General features: G+C 58.3%; 1 protein-coding gene and 1 non-coding gene across 12 annotated transcripts in view; both read right to left on the bottom strand.

The window, feature by feature from the left end:
* Positions 1-4,053: 4,053 nt before the first annotated feature.
* AP1B1 (adaptor related protein complex 1 subunit beta 1) overlaps positions 4,054-18,884 on the bottom strand; it is a 49,287-nt gene continuing 34,456 nt past the window's right edge. For 3 of the 11 annotated variants that reach the window (XM_040251397.1, XM_040251398.1, XM_040251399.1), the window contains exons 12-23: positions 16,163-16,261; positions 15,556-15,815; positions 14,808-15,009; positions 14,043-14,063; positions 13,441-13,584; positions 9,348-9,493; positions 7,398-7,527; positions 7,028-7,112; positions 6,404-6,482; positions 6,153-6,307; positions 5,622-5,630; positions 4,054-4,949 (exon numbers count right to left, since the gene is read on the bottom strand). In XM_040251397.1, the coding sequence (XP_040107331.1) occupies positions 4,300-4,949; positions 5,622-5,630; positions 6,153-6,307; positions 6,404-6,482; positions 7,028-7,112; positions 7,398-7,527; positions 9,348-9,493; positions 13,441-13,584; positions 14,043-14,063; positions 14,808-15,009; positions 15,556-15,815; positions 16,163-16,261 (1,980 nt within the window). In that variant the 3' untranslated portion in view covers positions 4,054-4,299. Of the gene's footprint in view, positions 4,950-5,621; positions 6,308-6,403; positions 6,491-7,027; positions 7,113-7,397; positions 7,528-9,347; positions 9,494-13,440; positions 13,585-14,042; positions 14,064-14,807; positions 15,010-15,555; positions 15,816-16,162; positions 16,262-18,884 lie in introns of all 11 variants that reach the window. The other 8 variants (XM_040251402.1, XM_040251401.1, XM_040251400.1 and 5 more) reach the window with 8 other exon arrangements.
* LOC120871647 lies at positions 8,821-8,917 on the bottom strand. The gene has a single exon (XR_005723075.1). It is a non-coding gene; the product is annotated as a small nucleolar RNA SNORD125 (small nucleolar RNA).

Consider the following 18,884-nt stretch of genomic DNA (forward strand, 5'->3'; position numbering starts at 1 on the left):
AATTCCAAGTATTTTCTGTAGCTGTCCCCTGCCCCCATGCAGTCGAGGCTGCCTTCGTGACTTGCTTCCCAACAGAGTGTGGAAAGGGGAGGAAGCAGCTTCGTGGAGGAGATGGCTGTAAACACTGCCTCGGCCAAGTGACGCAGGGTGACGTGCGGCGCTAAGCTGTGATGACGGCGAGCACCCCTGACATGATGTGATCAGAAGGGCACCTCCCTGCTCTCTGTCTGGAAAACTTAGGACCCCAGGCTAACCGTGGGGAAAACGTCAGACAAACCCAAGTTGAGGGACAGTCGACGAAATAGGTGACCAGCACTCCTCGGACGGTTAAAGTCATGACACAGAAAAAGTCTGAGGAGCTCTCGCAGACCCACAGAGACTGCGATGACCACATGGAATGTGGGGCCCGGGGACAGAGTGAGGACGTGAGTAGGAAAACTAGAGAAACCTGAATAAAGTCTGGGTTCAGTTTTTAAAGTATATGTTACATAATCTGTAATTTACACTATATATATTCCTATTCTTTTGTTTTATATATTAACAAATATATATTTACATCATAAACATACATATGGAAAAGATCCCATTCACAAAAGGAACCAAAAAATAGAAAATACTCATGAATCTATGCAAGCATAATGTACATGCAAGAACTTTTTTTTTTTTTTTTTGGCATGCTGTGTGGTTTGCAGGATCTTAGTTCCCCAGCCAGGGATCAGAGACCACCACGGAACTCCCCATCCAAGAACATTTAAATGAAGAAAACTTAAAATGTTATAGAGATGAAAAGAAAGTATGAACCAATGGAAAGGCATCTACTCCTACATTTGAATATAAAAATTAATATTATTATTGACATCATTATAGACATCAGTTCTCCATAAGTTAATATAAACATTTGATATGATCCAAATAAAAATAATACATCATTAAAATTTTTAAAAGATTCATTCTAAAGATCAAATGGGCCCCAAAGGGTGAATAAGAGGGTGCTATAAATTATAAAAATATAAAGGAACAATATATTAAAAAAAAATACAATGGCACGAGTTCCTTGGTGGCCAAGTGGTTAGGATTCTGGGCTTTCATTGCCATGACTTGGGTTCAATCCCTGGTCAGGGAAGATCCCACAAGCCATACAACATGGCCCAAAAAAGCCCAGAACAAACACAGATACCCACAACGGCCAACATATAGACAAATTCTCTGGTACAGAACAGGGCCCAGAAAAGCACTCATATACATGTGGAAATTTAGTGCATGACAGAAATGGCATTTCAGATCTGTGTGGAAAAGACGAATTATTCAGGAAATGGTGTGGAAAAAACTAGGTAACCATCTGGGAAAAGAGAAAGTTGGATCCCTACCTCATTCCTCACATAAAGCCCAGAAGGAACAGGCTCAGAATGCAAAAGCTAAGATGAGACAGGGACCGGGAAGAAAGACACAAGGAGGATGACGCGCCCAGTGCAGTCCCAGCATGGAGAGGTCAGGACAGCAGCAGAACCAGGAGCAGGACGGGGAGGAGGAACGGCAGACCAGAAAGAAACGCACCAATAACCGGACCAGAGAGGGCGGAAAAGACGGAACAGCTCATAGCAAAGGACATACGAAGGCTCACAAACACAGGAATGGAGGCCTGTTTAAAAGACAGGAAGACGCCATTTCTCACCTGACACCTGAACACGCCGCTGTACGCCCAGCGTGTGAGGGCGTGGGGGACGGGCGGCTCCTTCCTGGTTGGTGGGGGTGTGAACTAGAGAGCTTTTAGCAATAGCTAACAAAATGATGAACACACCTACCTTCAACCCAGCAATTTCTGTCTGAGGAATTTACCGACATGAAAGTGACTGTTCTTCGCAGTTATCACTTGCGCTACCACCACCAAAGACACAACTCAGACAAGTTCACAGCAAGGACTGGTTCATCACGGTGCCTCCGTTCAATGCAAAACCACACAGCTGCTATAAAAAGGCACAGGCTGCTCTCTACAACGGAACTAGTCATGGAGAAGTCTGCAAGATACAAGTATGGTGCAGGTCGGATGTATGTGCTCCATGCTACCCTTCACATATAAAAAGGGGGAAAATCGTATTATATGTCACTGAGTCTCTCTGGAGGGTAACACTAGTCCTTTCAGGGAGGGGTATGAGAAGGACTATATCTGATACATATACTGTTATCACTCGTATCTGTCTGCCTTTTGGATTTTGAACCATGTGAATCCATTACCTTTTCAAAACAAGAACTAACATTTAAGATGTGAAATGTTTATACCCTCTGGTCCAGCCATTCTGGGGCTAGATCCAACAGCTGCACTTGGGTCTAGGGGCAAGGATGTCTGTAGGAAGATATTCACTGCACCTTTGCTTGGACTCGCAGAAGATGGAAACAGCCAGAGAACAGCCCTCCTCTGCACAAGGAATTCCAAGGTGGCTGTTTGTACTGACAGGTAAATAGAAGCAAGTGCTGGTAGTGTCCAGGGTGTGCTATTTACTTAGTCAATACCTCCCAGGATTTGCTTGATAAAGGCACAGAATTATTCCTGGAAGACCAAAATGTGGCAATGAACTTTGCCTCTAGGGAGGAAAATAAGAACAGAGGAAATGTGGAAGGGAGAACTTTATCCTCTGTGTGACTGAGCTTACCTTGGTCCAGAATCACCCTCTATGAAACAAAACACTTGTGAAGATTTAAAAAAAAAAAAAAAAAAAAAAGTACATGAGGTCACGTCGCATGCCTGCACAGGGTGTCGGGCACTGAGAACCTGTCAGCCCCCGGGGTGCTTGCTAGACCCTCCTGAATAGCTGGTTGCTGTGCTGAATTCCCCAGCTGGTCACGAAGGCTCAGCGCCCTGGAGAGTCTTCTGCAAGATGCCACATCCCCCTCTCCCTCACCCCCGAGAAGCATCGAGACCTGAGAATACGGAGGCCTGAGCACATGCAGACCAGGGGCGCATGTGAGGGGTGTCACTGGGGTGAGGGAAGGACAGGGAAGCAGGAGGGGGGCCGAGATCATGGTGAGTTCCCTCCCATAACCGCCCGAGGCCGGAGCACACAAGCCTCAGGTGTCCGATGACGGTCCATGGGCCTCTGTCTGGCCATGCCAGCCAGGTCTCAGGAGCACTTCTCCTCACCTCGGGCTGGGTCCTGGGCCTCATCTTCGCCTGCCCCGGGGACAGCGGTGTGCTCCCAAGCTTGGTGGGAGCTGGGCCTCAGCGGGTCAGGGGTGGTGGGTGACAGGGCAGGCCAGGGTGCGTGTGGCGCCTATTGAGCCGGGGACTTTTGGGTAGGGTGAGAGAACTGGGGTTGTCCAGTCAAGGCTGGTGGCTGGTTCTAGACTCTGGGGTCCCCGGGCATGATGGTGACAACCCAGGGGTCAGAGGTGGGACAGTGGAGGGCCAGGCACCCCTGCTGATGCCCTAGCAGCTGGGACGGCAGTGTGTCTGGCGCAGGCAGGGAGCTGCTGAGGGCCAAAGGCCCAGCAGCCACACAGCACTAAGAACCCACTGGGAGCTCTGCCCAGGGAGTCCTACCCGTGGTCCCCCCCAACAACCTAGGTAGCCAGGCCACTGCCAGGACAGGGGACATGTGGAGTATCCCCGGGGGTGGCTGGGGCAGCCGGTGCAGCCGGCCTGGACAGGCCTGGTGCTGGGCCTTCCTGCCGACCCTGGGAGCCAAGGAAAACCAAAACGGACTCAGCCTTCGAGCATCTAAAGGCAAGATGGTGTGGGCTGGGGTGGAGCTGGGGTCAAGGGTGGCAGAGGTGCTGGGAGACCAGCAAGCAGTGTCCAAGGACAGGAGAGGGACAGGGAAGGTGCTGTCCACAGGGCCTGGGGGGTGCTGACAGCTTGAGCCCTGGACCCTTGATCCAGGAGACCCAGGACCCTGCCCAGAACAGCCTCGGGCCCTGACACACCGGCCGGGGACACACTTGATGTCATCATTTTTATTCACTTTCTGTTTCTGAAAATAAGAGTAAACATACAATATATAATTTCTATTTATATATACTAGGCATCCTTACTGCAGGGCTCAAGAAAACCAACCTTGACCACTTGGAGGCAGTTTTTAATTCTGACACTTGGTGGAGGGGAAAGAAGTGTCCATGATTGCCAAAAGCAGAATCTTTATTATTAAACAGCAGTAACAGGAAAACCTAATGCTCCGTGAGACACACTGACCTTGGGAGGCCAGGAGGGGGCAGCTAAGAACCCCAGAGAGGAAGCACCCCGCTCGCCCAGGCACCCCACCCCTCAGCCCCGTTCACTCCAGAAGCCCCGGGCACACCAGGAATGTATCACCGGCAGTGACTGTCCTCGCAGGCAGGGGGGCGGGATGCACATCTGCCAGGGGTCTGCCAGGGGGCTGGAGCCGCAAGGGGCTTGGGAGCTTCTGCCTGGTCTTCCCTGAGCGTCTTAGCGCCTGGGGGGCGGGCAGGCCCCGGGAGCCCCAGCCCTGACAGAGCAGCTCTCCTGGCACCACGGGGACTCTCCACGCACACCAGGATGCCTGCCAGGGCCCATCCCAGGAGGAGGCAGTTGGCAGGGCCTCGCCACCAGCCAAGGGAGACGGGGCAGAGGGATCCCGGGCTGGGAGCCTGAGGAGGCACTGCGGGCTCGCCCTCAGGTGCCAGGAAGAGCTGGAGAGGAGCCCTGGCCGCTCCGTGCAGCTCCTGCTGCCCCTCTGGCTCCTCTGGTGCCCTCCTCACCTGACCCCAAACGTCAGCATGATGGGAATAGGGGAGTCCTGGGCACAGGAGCACCCCGAGGCCTGGGAAGCTGGGGGTGCCAGGAGCCTCACTGGCCCCTCGCGAGGGAGGTGCTGCCACCTCGCAGGGGGCTCCGAGGAAGCTGGGGTGGGTGCTGGACGGCCTCAGTTCTTCAGAATGGTCTCGTAGGCTTGGTACACGTGCTGGGACACCTCCGGAGCTCGGCACTTCAGGGATAGCTGTAGGGGGACAAGGGTGGGAGGCAGGGACCCCTTATTCCCGGGGCTCCTCTCCAGGCTGGGGGTGGGGAGCAGATGGCAGAGGGTGGGGCACACATAGGACGTGGGGGGGGCGGCAGCAGCGGCTGGAGCAGCTGTGTGGTGCCGGCGAGGGGGCGGCCCCGCAGCCAGCCAGGCGGGGACCAAACAGACTGCAGCCCACAGACCTGCTGTCCCGGCCCCCGCAGCCACTGCAGCGTGAGTCAGAGCCCGTGGAGGGTGGGGGTCCCTGAGGACATTTTGGGGACCAGGAGGGAAGCTGTGGGGGCGCTGGGGGTATCTTTCTGGTTTCTTGCACAGGAAGCAGTTGTGTCAGATCTGGCTCGGCTCTAACCACGAGGAGAGCTGGCAAGCCCAGTAGCAGAGACAGGCTCGCCGCCCCTCCTGCCAACGCTGCTGCTCTGAGGGGGCCCAGTTTCCTCCAAGGGCTCTGCGCGCAAGGCCTGTGGGGAGTGTGGTGCCAGGCTGGAGAGCACAGGGTGTGGCAGTGGGGACAGTCTGTCCCCTGGCCTGCAGCCTGCATGCGTCTGCCTGGCTTTGGGGAGCATGGGGGCGAGGCCAGGCCAGGAGGTGGGGTGTGCCAGGCGTGCCTGGGAGGACGGGGTAAGAGGAAGAGAAAAGCAGTCCGCTAACCTCCAGGTCCTGCACCGCCGGCACCGGCAAGGAGGTGGACATGCAGCGACCGGACACAGGGAGACGGAAATTACCACCACCAGCCGCGGCGCCCATGCCGCCGAGGGGCCGGGGAGCAGCGTCAGGGGGTCATGCCTGCCCGCTCGGGTGCGGGGAGAAGCCAAGCCTGGGCTCTCAGGGGCCGGGACAGCGGCACAGCCTCTGGGAAGCCTTGTCCTTTCTGGGGGAGTGGGGAGCCCAGGGGCCAGGGCTCCCTGAGTCCAGCGGAGCCCCTTCCCAGTACCAGGTGGGCCTCACAGGGCCCGATTCTAGTCCACTTCACTGTTTGGAGACCTGATTTGGTGCCTTATCTGGGACACTTGATGGGACTGAGCTGAAGCTTTCTAAGATCAGAGTCCTGGTGCTTCTTCACACCAGGCTCAGCCTGGCTGGATGCCCCACCCCATCCCACCAGGGCTGACCCCAGCCTGGGCGGGCATGCGGGCAGGAAGGCAGAGGTCCCAGGGCTTTAGGTGGGAGCGGGCGCCTCACCGTGAAGCTGGGGTTGCCGGGCTGGATGCGCAGCTCGGCCAGCACCCAGATGCCATTGGTCAGCTTGAGAGACTGGTAGAGCATGTCCTGGCCCTCCACGTTCCTCCTGGCCACAGTGAAGATGTTGCTGCTCTGCAGCCGGCTGCTCACGGCCTCTGGGAGTCACAAGGTCAGAGGTGGGGGGTCTGGCACTCAGGGCTGGAGGCAGGGCACAGGGCAGCATGGACAGGCACAGGGCTCGGGAGCCCTACCTGCATTGAGGGGGCAGTCTCTGATCTGGAACTGGGCCTCGTTCTCGTTGGGAATGTCCTTCCACGTGGCCAGGAACATCTGCCGGTCTGTAGGGGCACATGTGGGACCCCGCTCAGCACCCTCATCGGGAAGCACCCGAGACCAGGGTGGCTCCGTCACAGCCCCTCCCGCTTCCCTCGGCAAACTCCGAGCTTGTGCTCTGCTGGGGCCACCTGCGCTGATCCCCGCCTCTGGGCCTTCGTGCCCTCCCCGCTCCTGCCCACATCCGGCCTCCGGCCCTGGCACCGAGCAGCCCGTTCATCGGTCCCGGTGACGTCACGGGTTCCTGTGGTGATAACTGAGGGGGGCCTACGCCCTCTGGGCACGGGACGTGCCTTCCCGAAGGTTCCTGCTGGGGCCCAGGGGTGGGCATCAGGTGTGACGCGTGACCTAGGGCCCCTGCCTTGGGGGGGCCCATGAGATGACTGTCTAGAGGCTGCAGGTCAGGCTGAGAGCAGAGCTGGCCAGGCAAGACCCTCGGGCCCTGGGAAAGTGTGACACTCCCTCCAGGCTCTGCAGGGGAGCCAATGACACGGACTGCATGCATCCGTTCTAGGGACCCCAGGGGTGCCCTCAGGACTCACCCATCTTCCCGTCCTCCACAAAGAGGATGTGAAGCGGGTACAAGGTGCTGAAGTAGAAGACGTCTATGTTGTTCTTTACGGCCACCTGGGAACAAGGGGGGCCCCAGGTCGTCCCTTTTGCCTGATGCCCACTGAGGCCCCAGGAAGCCTCTGCTCCTGTGAGCACAGCTGAGCAGGTTCCCGCTTCCCCAGAAGCTATGTCCATCCCCTAACTGCCCCCCCGGTCTTCCCATCCCCACCCTTCTGTGCCCAAGAACAAGACTCCACAGACACAGCCCTGTGACAGAGCCAGCCAGGCCCCGAGGGCTTCCCCGGTCCTCCTGGGGCACGTGGGCAAGGACTGGGGTGCCTGGTCCTCCCCGGGACGAACCTGCAGGCTGTTCAGCGGCTCTGTCTTCATGACAGAGCCTGCCGTGCTGAGAGGCAGGGAGATCTCCACGGTCTGGGTGGGGCTGAGCGGCGCGTGGACCTGGAGTGGGGCAGCGGGGGCCAGGCCAAAGCTGGGGAGAGAGAAGCCCCCGCAGGGATGGTGGGGAGCAGGCGCTGACACAGGGCAGGCGGGCTCCTGGGGCCCCAGGGCCTGGCAGCAGCCGGGGAGAAGGCTCTCCAGTGAGCCGGCCTCACCCCAGGCCAGACGGACAAGCTCCTGACCCCACTGCAGCCTTCAGTGGCCCCGCAGACAGGAAGAGAACCTGGGCTAGCCAAAACCTATCTCTGCTCCCCTTTCTCCTCTGGGTGAGGCACCGGGCAGGCCCAGGTCAGTGCGTCCTGCCCTGCCCTCCAGGAGCCCCATGTCATACCAGGGGCCTAAAAGCTTCTTCTAACCTGAAAACTGACTGCCCACATCTCAGTAACCAACCCCAACCTCCCAGGAGGGACGTGACCATTCCAGAAGAGACACCGGGTTTACTGTCTGGGCTAGAACTGGCTGGATCACACAACGGCCACAGAGCTTCAGGAAAGCCTTGCCTCTTGGTAAAGTGGCGTGTGGGCAAATCAGAGGGCACCAAGAACGTGAGAGATGCCCAGCCACGGGCTCTGGGAAGGTAAGTCACCACAGTACCGACTGGGAGCACGGACTGAGCATTCCCCGTGCCCAGGCAAGGCATCTGAAGTCCTGTCCTTGTAAACAGAGCAACAGGCATAAACCCTCCCGTCTTCCAGGACACAGGGACTCAGGGAGGGGCGGGCCCAGGCCTGGGTGCGCGGCACTGCTGAAACCCAGAGCTTGAGCTGCCTGACCTCAGCCTGTGCTCTGCCCATGGTGGTCTCAGACCCACCCGGGATGCAGCAGGGGATGATGTGGGGACGCCAGTGCCATCATGGTGCCTCAGCACTCCTGGCTCTCCTGGGAGCCCGACCTCTGCCGACTGTGACCTTGGGTGAGGCATTCACCCTCTCTGAGCTCAGGTATCATTACCTACTTTGGCAGTTTAATCACTAAGTCCTGTCCAACTCTTGCGACCCCATGGACTATAGCCTGCCAGGCTCCTCTGTCCATGGGATTCTCCAAGCAAGAATACTGGAGTGGGTGGCCACTTCCTTTTCTACTAAACGGGGCTTAATGGCATCAACCTCACTGGGCTGTGAACGGGCTCAAGAGAGACAAAGACTCCTAAAGTTCTCGACACAAGGCCTGGTACCCAGGGAGTTGTCCACACACCCTAAGTTCACTGTGAGCGCTGATCAGGAGCACTCCTGGGGGCCTGCAGGGCTCCCTGAGGGAAAGGAGCAGAGTGCCACCTCCCTAGTCAGACAGGCAGCCAGAAAACACTGGCGCACAGGCTCTCCTTGAGGAGGCAGCCCCTTCAGTCAACTTCTTAGAGGCTCAGTTTGCTCATCACCAGAGCCACTCAGGAAGAAGGATCATCAGGAGAGGCTGCCTGCATTTCCCAGAGAGCCCTGGCCTAGCTGGCTGGGTCCAAGGAGGCCTTCCCGACTGACCCCCAGTGCAGGGGCCCCTGGGGGCAAGGCGCTGGGAGCGGACACCACTCCCAGAGGCACCGCTCACTCCCTGTCCGCCTTCTTCGAGACACGCCCTGAGAGGGGAGCTGCTCAGGTTTGGAGATTTTGTCAGGGAAACAGCCCCCTGGGCGCTGGGGAAAGGTCACACTAAAGGGAGGTGCCTTACCCTCCCAGCTCCCCACCACTGACCTCGGACTTTGGTGCCTACAAAGAGAGGTCACGGTGAGGAAAATCACTGCGTCAGAGAGAGCTGGCCAGAGCTGCAGTTGTGAGGAAGACCCTCCTCCGGCAGAAAGCGGGGCCGGGCCTGCAGGCTCCAGCGCGGGCCATCGGCAGGCCAGCCTCGGGGGCTCACCTGTTGCGGTTGAACTGGATTGCGAAGTCGGTCATGACCTGCAGGGCCTTGTTGGTCAGCTGCAGGTCCATGGAGATGGAGCCCGCCTGGCGGGTGAAGGTGCCCGAGATCTCCAACCCTTTGGCCTTCATGGCTGGCAGCCAGACCTGCGGGAAGACGATGGGGAGGGGGCTGCCACGGCCCCCACGCCACAGCCCACCTGAGGGTCCTTCCCCTGCTCCCTTCTCTCACACCTGAAGGGGCCTCTCAGATGGACCACACCTGCCTGGACTGCCAAGGGATGACCGTGTGAGCCTCGGGATGAGAGGAAGGACCCTGCACAGCCTGCCTGGGGGCCCCACCTCAGGGTGGCCACCTGCTGGAGCAGCACGGGACAGGGAGGCCTCGGTGTGCCAAAAACCCGACCCGAGTCTCCAGAGGTCAAAGCAAGAACACTCAGAGGAAGGCGGAGAGACCGGCAGGCCCCACCAGCCTCCAGATGAGCCCAGGAGACTGAGAGCCCACGGGTGCCTGGGGCCTGGCCAGAGCCAGAGGACCCCGGGCGGTCACAGCCTGACCTCCTCGCAGGCGGCAGGGCTGGCCTTTAACTGCGCCAACAGGCCTGAGCAGCGACAGGACCCAGAAGGACCTCTCGCCTGGCAGGCCTTCCCTGCCTGCTTGGCTGCCCTTGTCCTTGGACGCTCAGCTCCAGAGCCTGCTCCTCCGGGAAACCCTTCCCCAGGGTCCTTGTCTGGGCTCTGCGGCAATGACGTTCTTGCAGATAAACCGTCTCCTCTGCGCCCGGAAGGCACTTTGAGGGTGAAGGCTCTGCTGTTCTGTCTTGCATCCTTGGCTCGGAGCTTGGTGTGAGACTGGTATTCGGGGAACATTTGCTGAGTGAATGGCATGGATCAAAGCCCTGCCCAGGAGGGACACGGATGCTACCCTGTGCACATGCAGACACTTCTCTGGCTGCCACTCCTACCAGGCTGGCTCAGCCCCGCCCGCGGCCAGCCTCACCAGGGGCCCCGTCAGTGAACATGGCCACGGTCACCCAGCCCAGGTCCCGCCAAGGTCACCTCCTCCCCCGACACCACGTCCTCTACTCTCCCCCATCCACAGGCACCACCCGGGGGTAAGCCACCATCAGAGCCCCAGGTAAGATGGCAGCCGCCCGGGTAGCTGCCCAAATCTTTTTTTTTTAATTTATTTTTTAAATTGAAGGTTAATTGCTTTATAGAATTTTGTTTTCTGTCAAACATCAACATGAATCAGCCATAGGTGTATACATGTCTGCCGAAGTCTTCTAGCCTCAGCTTCCAGAGCAGCCAGAGCCATCTTTAGGAAGGCAGACCTCGCCACGGCACCCCAGAGCCCCTCAGCGGTGCAAGGCCTCCCCTGCCCACGGCCTCCCCGGTGGGGCGCCCTCCCTGGGCCAGTGTGCCTGGCTCCTCGGGCCTCACACTCATACCCAGTCCACACACACACACACACACACACACAGTCCACACACACACACAGAGTCCACACACACACACACACACAGAGTCCACACACACACACACACAGAGTCCACACACACACACACACAGAGTCCACACACACACACCGAGTCCACACACACACCGAGTTCACACACACACACCCAGTACACACACACACACCCAGTACACACACCCACACACACCCAGTACACACACACACACACACACACACACAGAGTCTCCTCTGCTTAAACAGCACTCTCCACCCCCATCCCATCCTACTTGCTAACCTGCTCATCCTTTGCTCCACCAGACAAATCTGTGGGCAGAATCTTGGGGTTTTAGTTGTGAGCTGTGACTGGGAGCACAGAGAGCACTCAGGACCCCAGGGTGACTGCCCTGCCCCACCCCTCCACCAGGCTTCCTTCCCAGGTTCTTCAGAACTGGCTCCACCACCGCCCTGACTGTTAGGAGTGGGATATTGTGTCTCCTGGTCACTGTAGGCTCATGGAGCCCAGAACTGTCAGTTCCTGCTGGCTACAGTATTTGAGGAACTTCAAGTTCTTGTGCATATGACAGCCTCACCCTCCTGGACCAGGAGGGGCTGGGACTGCAGGCACGACAAACGATTTGAGGTGGTCACAGTGCTGTGAGAAAAAGGCAGCCTACACAGTCACTACTTCTGGATGGAGAGCACACCCACATCCCTGTGACTAAGGTGGCAGGGGAAAGTCCTGCCCGCGTGGAAAAGGACTCCTCCTCCAGGCAGCCTGCCCTGATTACTCCTATCCTGGTGATCCCTTCACCTCTCCTTCCAGCTGATACAGTCACCTGGTCCTCCACTAAAACAAAGCAGCGCTAATACATGTTAAAACGAATCCACATGCAGAAAGCAAGCTGATTCTGACAACCATGGCACTGAAGTAGGTACACGGAGGTTCTCAAACACTTTAGGATCACCTAAGGATCGCGGGCAGGGGATTTGGTGCCACAGCCCTATATTCACTTCCAGACTCCTGTCACTCATCAGCTATAGGACCTTAAAGCATTCAGATTTCTCAACTAGAACACAGGAATGCCAGCGCCACATGGCTGCTGGGAGGACTCTGCGGGCTGGGGGCCGTGCCACGTTCGTGCACCCCTCCACAGAAGTGGGAGGCCGCTGGTGCTAGACTTGCCGCCTACTGGGGGCCCCCAGGCCCAGATCCTCCCACCCCTACTACTGGCCACCGCCACTGTAGTTTGGCAGGCACACCCAGGGAGGCTGGGGCAGCGCAGGTGCTGGCTGGCAGCTCCCCTCATCATAAGGGACATATCCTTGGGCCCCCGAAGCCCTGCTGGGTCCTGCTCTGGGGAGGGGACCTTGGAAGAGAGAGGGGCACTGGCTGAGAGTTGTGAGGCTCAGGCCACATCTGTCCCCTCTGGCAGCTTCCTTGAGGCTAAGGGCCCAGCCCACACCACGCTGTCCTCAGCTCTCCTTCCCTCGTCCGCCCTCGCCACTGCCAGCCAGAACCCTTCTCCCCGCCACCCCCACGTCCTCCCAGGCCTCCTTCCAGCCCAGCTTGTCTCCATCCCTACAAAGCCCCTCCTGTCCGGCCGCCATCAGCAGTCAACAACTCCTCACGGGCTCCTGGCTTCTGCTCTAGCCCTTAAGTTTGGCCTCCACACAGTGGCCAAAGTGATCGCTCTTTAAGCTTCGTTTCTGCTTAAAACCCACTGTGCCAGGATGGAGAGCAAAGCCTCAGAGCTGGGACCGTGACCTCGCCAGCTCCCTGCCTCCTCAGCGCTAGTTCAGCCAGAGTCTGGAGTAGGGTGGGACTACCTGGGTGGCACAGGGGTATCTGGGGCACCTCCAGGCTGATTGGGGTCAGGGAGGCAGCGTGGGGATGGCAGGCTTCACCAGGAGCCATTGTCCTGCAGACCTTGAGTATTTTCTGCAGGGTTTCAGCATGCCTTGAAATTCCCAGGAACTTAATGATGGTGAAATCAACGGAAGCCTGTTCTTTGTTTCATCTGGAACTTTACTGGCAGTCAGCAGCTGTATCAGAAACGAAAGGCGCCTCTGGCCCATCACTCATGGCACCTGAGCTGTGGTGCCACAATGACTCTGCACTGCTGCCAACCCCTGGCAACGCCATGAGATCTGGCGGGGTGGGCGTGCCCAAGCCTTCACCACGCTGAAATGAAGTGTTCTATTCTCCTCCTTTTAAGTTTCCGTATGTGATGACAGCATCTTAACATTTCAGAAATTTTATGAGTAGGTAGATCTCGTTCATTAGAAAAGGAGGGGCGCTATGGAGCGCCTGTCACCAGTCTGGGGCCCTGGGTTGAGCCACACTGAGAACCACTGACCAGTCGCTGGACGGGGCTTCGGCCATTCTCTGGAAGGTGAGTACGCCCCCTCAGCTCCCCATTGTCGCCTTGCCGATTCTGACTTGATCCGGAGGACTGAGCTCCAGCGAAACCCCCTCTGGGAAGGCTTCCTGAGGCCTCCAGACCAGACCCAGCGCTCCTTCCCCGGGCTCCCACTGCTCCGGGCAACCCGGCTGGCCTGAGCCAATCCCACCCAGCCGGCCACTGAAGGAGCCCACACGTCCGCCTCCCACCTCCCACGGGGCCACGGCACTTACTGCTTTGGGAGCCACATAGGATCCCGACAAGGTGCCCACGCCACTAGTCAGGTCAAAGAGGTCACTCAGGCCACTGCCCATGGGTGCTCCCAGGTTGGCTGGTACTGCTGCTGCTGGGGGTGCCACGAAGCTGGGGCCCCCGATCTAGAGGGAGGGGAAAGGGGTCAGAGGCAGGCACGCCAGGGGAAGTACGGCCGCCCAGCCCTTTAAAAGATGGGGGCGGGCAAGAGGGCATCCTGCAGGGCTGCCTTCAGGTCACCTCTAAGTTGCAGAAACAAGACAGAGTGAGGTGGGTGGAGAGGAGAGGCCGAGCCCTCCCATGCCCTACAAGTCCCAAGGGGAAGAGCTGGGCACGCTCACAAACTGACAGCCCATGGATAAAAGGGGTGCCTAACACAGTGCTATGAGGGGGCCATGCTCGGAGACTGGAGCACACCCCAGGGAGTCAGAGAGGGCTTGTGGGAGCCTCCAGATGGCAAGGTAACTTCACTGGAGGGTGGTGAGGGTGGGCCAACGGCCCCGACACCCCCCAGCCTGGGACGCCGGGCAGGTGATCGAGGAGCAGCAGGATGAAGGCTTGGTGGCACTGGGTTGAACCGTACCCCTTCAGGCTCATCCCCCATCTCCCAGCAGAAGCAGGCAGGGTGAAGAGAACAGGCAGCCACATGCAGAGGGAAAGCCAGGAAGAAGACACAGAGAGACGAGACAGGGAGGAAAGAGGCAGAAGGTTAGTCACGGCTGTCCCACCCAACCCTATGGGGCCTGTGCGAGGCTGCAGCGGCCTAGGAGGGGCCCAGGTCTCTATGATGGGCAGCCCCCCTGCCCCCCCAGCCCCACTCGACCACCCTCGTCCTTCTGACCCTTCCCTGTGCTGTGGCCTTGGGGACCTGAGCTGGGCATGGCCAAGTGACAAGGGCCCAGGTGCCACCTCCACCTGGCTCTCCGGCTGCCTGAAGAATCCCAAAGAGACAGCAGGCCTTCTTACCACCGCCTTCACGGGGAGGGGCTGTCCCACCCTCACGTGGGCCTCTCTCAGGCCTGCTGGGCGGCTACCCCAATCAGTGCCACGTGTGGGGGAATGGGTGCAGGGGTGGCTCCCCCAGCCTTACAGAGCCAAGGTGCCCACAGGGCCAGACTCAGAAGGGAGAAGAGCCCCCAGGACTCTTGGGGTTCAGCAGCCTGGCAAGGGGCTAAATCCCGTGTCTGCCACTTAACAGCTATGTGCGCTAGGCAGGACGGCCACCTGACCGCTTTATGCCTCAGCTTCTCACCAATACGGGAGCTATTTGATCCTTGGATGGCGTCTGGCAGATCCCGATCCCTCCCTGAAGACCACCCTCAACCTCGTCCAGGGGCCTAGGACATACCAGGCTGTCGAGGCCGCCTCCAAGCAGGTCCACGGCGCCCATCTGCACCGTGGAGGTGGCCAGGGGCGGGCCGCTGACTGGAGGCCCAAGGTCCAGGTTGAGGAGGTCGCCCAGCAGGTCGCCCTGCGTGGGGACGGTGTCCAGCTGCTCTCCGGGGGGTGCTCCAGCGGGGGCTGTCTCCGGGCTCTCTGTGCTCTCGCTCCTGCCAGGATGTGGGGAAAGGCTCAGCAAGGTGGGGAGCAGTGCCGTCTTGGGGAGGCCAGACCCCGTCTCCAGGATCCGCCCCCAGCACAGGCACGGGGCTGCCTCACTGTCCCAGGAGCCTGTCTACACCCCACTTCCTCCCCTTCCCACGCCTGATCCATCTTGTTCCAGGCTGAGGGGAGGGAGGGCCGTCTGTATTCCCCCAACTCAGTCCACTTTAAAGTCCTGGAGGACAGGACACCCAGGCCAGAAAGCTGTGGGAGGCGCGGGGGAGGACCTGAGCAGAACGGGGCTCTGGAGGCGGGCAGAATCGGGTCGAGCCCAGCTCTGCTGCCTGCGCTCTTCACCAGTCTCAAGCGCTCTCTGCCTCTGGTCCCTGTCTCTTCAGGGAGGACGTCTCTCAGAGCTGTTGTCACCTCGTCCACACCTGGTGTGCAGTGAGCATTCACTAGAGTCGCTAGAATCTTAATTCTGCTCTGACTCAGGTGCGAGCGCTGTGCTACTGAACCAGGGAGGTGGGCCGGTGACTGGCCCCCAGACTCACGAGGCGGTGCGGGGTGGCAGGCTCTTGTGCACGACGCCCCGGCCCCCCTCCACAAAGGCACTGGGTGGTTTGTGGTAGACGGAGGCCAGCGTGCCAATGTAGCAGATGAGCTCGTCCAGCAGCGTGGGCTCGATGAGGTCCGTCTCCTCGGAGATGAGCGGCTTCTCGGCCAGCACCACCTCCTTGGCAGCCACGGGGTCTGTGGAGAGCAGGCGCCAGTAGATGTAGCCGCGGTCCCGCAGGTCCGGGTTGTCTGAGTCCTGGGAGATGACGAGAAGGGTGTGAAACGCCACGCGCGTGGATGATGGGGAGGGGGAGCCCACAACTGGGGGTCACAGGGTTGCTAACTTGACTGCTTGAGTGCTGGTGGGAGCCTGCTCCTTTAGGCGCAGAGCAGACACAGCCCAGCCCCCTGGTTTCCCCTCAGGCCAGCCTGCCCCTGCCTCCGCTCCCTGTGGGACTTCCCTCTCCTCTCGATTTACAGGCTGGCTCAGCATCGCCCCCACCCCCACCCACCCTATCTGTCTGACTGAGCTCCCTGAGCTGGGGATTAGGGGCGGGACTCCCAATCTGGTTCCCTGGGTGGACCAAGGGAGGCCGCACCCACCTGTGTGGCCAAGCTGAGGACCTGCTGCACCAGCTCCTGGGTCTCTGTCGGCTTCTTCAGAAAGAGCTTCACGATAGCTGTCAGTAGCTGCAGCTGCACCTGAGGAGGACAGAGAGGAGGCAAGGGGGGAGGGTGAGCTCCGGGTGGGGACCGCAGGGAACCAGAGGAGGACCTCAGAGACCGAAGGGGCGTTCAAAGGCTGAGAGCGGCTCTCCTGGGCTGGCCACGCTGAGTAGTCTGGACCTTGGCCCGCATGGTCAGGAGGAGCTGGCCGCCTGGGGACTGCTGCCCAGTGCTAGGGCCCCAGAAACCCATCAGGGATCCAGGTCCATGGCCTTCAGGATCTCAGCTCATGGGGGCAACACATGTGCCTGGTGTGCTTACCAGAGACCACCCACCAACAAGAGGACCGAGTGCCAGGGATGCCGAGCAGACGGGGGCAACTGAGCCCGTGGAGCCTGCCTCCCAAGGTGGAGCCCCGCCTGGCCCCCAGCAGCCCTAGCTCCCGCCCGCCCTGTCTCCCGCATCCCCTCCCCACTTCTGCACCTCCAGCCCCCCTCACTGGTGCCGCCCCCACAGTGCTGGCAACGCTTTGCAGCCACCTGGCCACCCTGCAGAGAGCCCCTGAGGGCAGGGTTCGAGTCTGTCCCTGCTGCGTCCCCGGCTATCATTCACTCCAGAGCCTGGCAAAAAACAGGCACTTGAGAGAAATTTGCCAGAAAAGAAACAAAACTAGCTGACTAAAAGCACACCTCTGAAAGAACAGTTCTCCGCACGCAGCCCTTCCTTAGCCCCATCCCATTTTGTCAGCCCTGGCACAGGAAGACAACCAGAGGCTCCCCAGATGGTGCCAGGGATGGGCCTGCGGCAGAAGGGCGGTGGCGGGGCTGGCAGCAGCTTCTGGGCCCCTCCAAAGGCTGGCACTTATGGAAACAAGTAACGGAGCTGCTGCTGCAAAGGGCGGGCTGGCGCTGGGAGGAATCCCTCCAGAGTCCCTGCAATCTGGGGACATGGGCCAACGGCGGAGGAGCAGGCTGGCTGTCTCCAAGGCCAGAGGCGGCTGGGGACTGGCTTCCAGACCTGGCTCAAGTCCCTGGCCGGGTAGCCGGCAGAAGGCCACTCGCCCTCAGCTGGTGAGGGAAAGCGCGGCCTACTTCAGGGGTTCTGGGGGCCCAGAAGACATAAGCCGTGGAGGCCGACTTGGAGCCAGAGCAAGACAGCACTTCCTCTGAATGCTGACTTCATCACTTCCCAGCCAGTGACCCTGGACAAGTCACTTAACTGCTGAGGCTGCTTCCTCCTCTATAAAATGGATGCAATGCCTCACAGGGCTGACGGGAAGTCAACGAGACAACACATGGAAAGAACCGTGTCCTCTGCCCAAGGCACAACAGCGGTCATGGCTGTTGGTAACACCACCACAACCAGCACACAGGGACTCTTCACCAAGTTCTCCCCAGCCCCGGGCTGCTGGCTGCTGGCACTCATTCATCCTTGTCCGTCTGCTGTGCTGCCTGGACCAAGGCTGAGTCAGCTCCCTGCCTAGCTCCCCCTCCCCCGCCAACACACTGAGGCCCGAGTCAGCCTGCAGCTCAGGGCTTGTTGTTCAGCTGCTAAGTCATGTCTGACACTCTGTGACCTCAAGGACTGCAGCATACCAGGCTCCTCCATCCTTCACTATCTCCCAGAGTTTGCTCAAATTACTATCCATTGAGTCAGTGATGCTATCTAACCATTTCATCCTCTGTTGTCCCCTTCTTTTGCCCTTAATTTTTCCTAGCATCAGGGTCTTTTCCAATGAGTCGACTCTTTGCATCAGGTAGCCAAAGTACTGGAGCTTCAGCATCAGTCTTTCCAATGAATATTCAGGGCTGATTTCCTTTAGGATTGACTAGTTTGATCTCCTTGCTGTCCAAGGGACTCTCAAGAGTCTTCTCCAACACCACAGTTCAAAAGCATCAATTCCTTGGCGTTTAGTCTTCTTGATGCTCCAACTCTCACATTGGTATGTGACTACTGGAAAAACCATAGCTTTGACTATACGGACCTTTGTTGGCAAAGTAATATCTTTGCTTTTTAATATGCTGTCTAGGTTTGTCATAGCTTTTCTTCCAAGGAGCAAGTGCTACAGAATTTCATGGCTACAGTCACCATCTACAGTGATTTTGGAGCCCAAGAAAATAAAATCTGTCACTGTTTCCACTTTTTCCCCTTCTATTTGCCATGAAGTGATGGGACTAGATGCCATGATCTTAGTTTTTTGAATGTTGAGTTTCAAGCCAGCTTTTTTACTCTCCTTTTTCACCCTCACCAAGAGGTTCTTTAGCTCCTCTTCACTTTCTGCCATTAGGGTGGTGTCATCTGCATATCTGAGATTGTTGATTATTTCTCCTGGCAGTCTTGATTCCAGCTTGTGATTCATCCAGACTAGCATTTCGCATGATGTACTCTGCATATAAGTTAAATAAACAGGGTGACAGTACACAGCCTTGTCATACTCCTTTCCCAATTTTGAACCAGTCAGTTGTTCCACATCTACTTCTAACTGTTGCTTCTTGACTTGCATACAGGTTTCTCAGGAGACAGCTAAGGTGGTCTGGTATTTCCTTCTCTTTAAGAATTTTCCACAGTTCGTTGTGATCCACACAAAAGCTTTAGTATAGTCAATGAAGCAGAATTAGATGTTTTTATGGAAGCCCCTTGTTTTCTCCATGATCCAACA

Source organism: Oryx dammah, unplaced genomic scaffold (assembly GCF_014754425.2).
Source record: "Oryx dammah isolate SB20612 unplaced genomic scaffold, SCBI_Odam_1.1 HiC_scaffold_12, whole genome shotgun sequence".
Classification (NCBI taxonomy): domain Eukaryota; kingdom Metazoa; phylum Chordata; class Mammalia; order Artiodactyla; family Bovidae; genus Oryx; species Oryx dammah.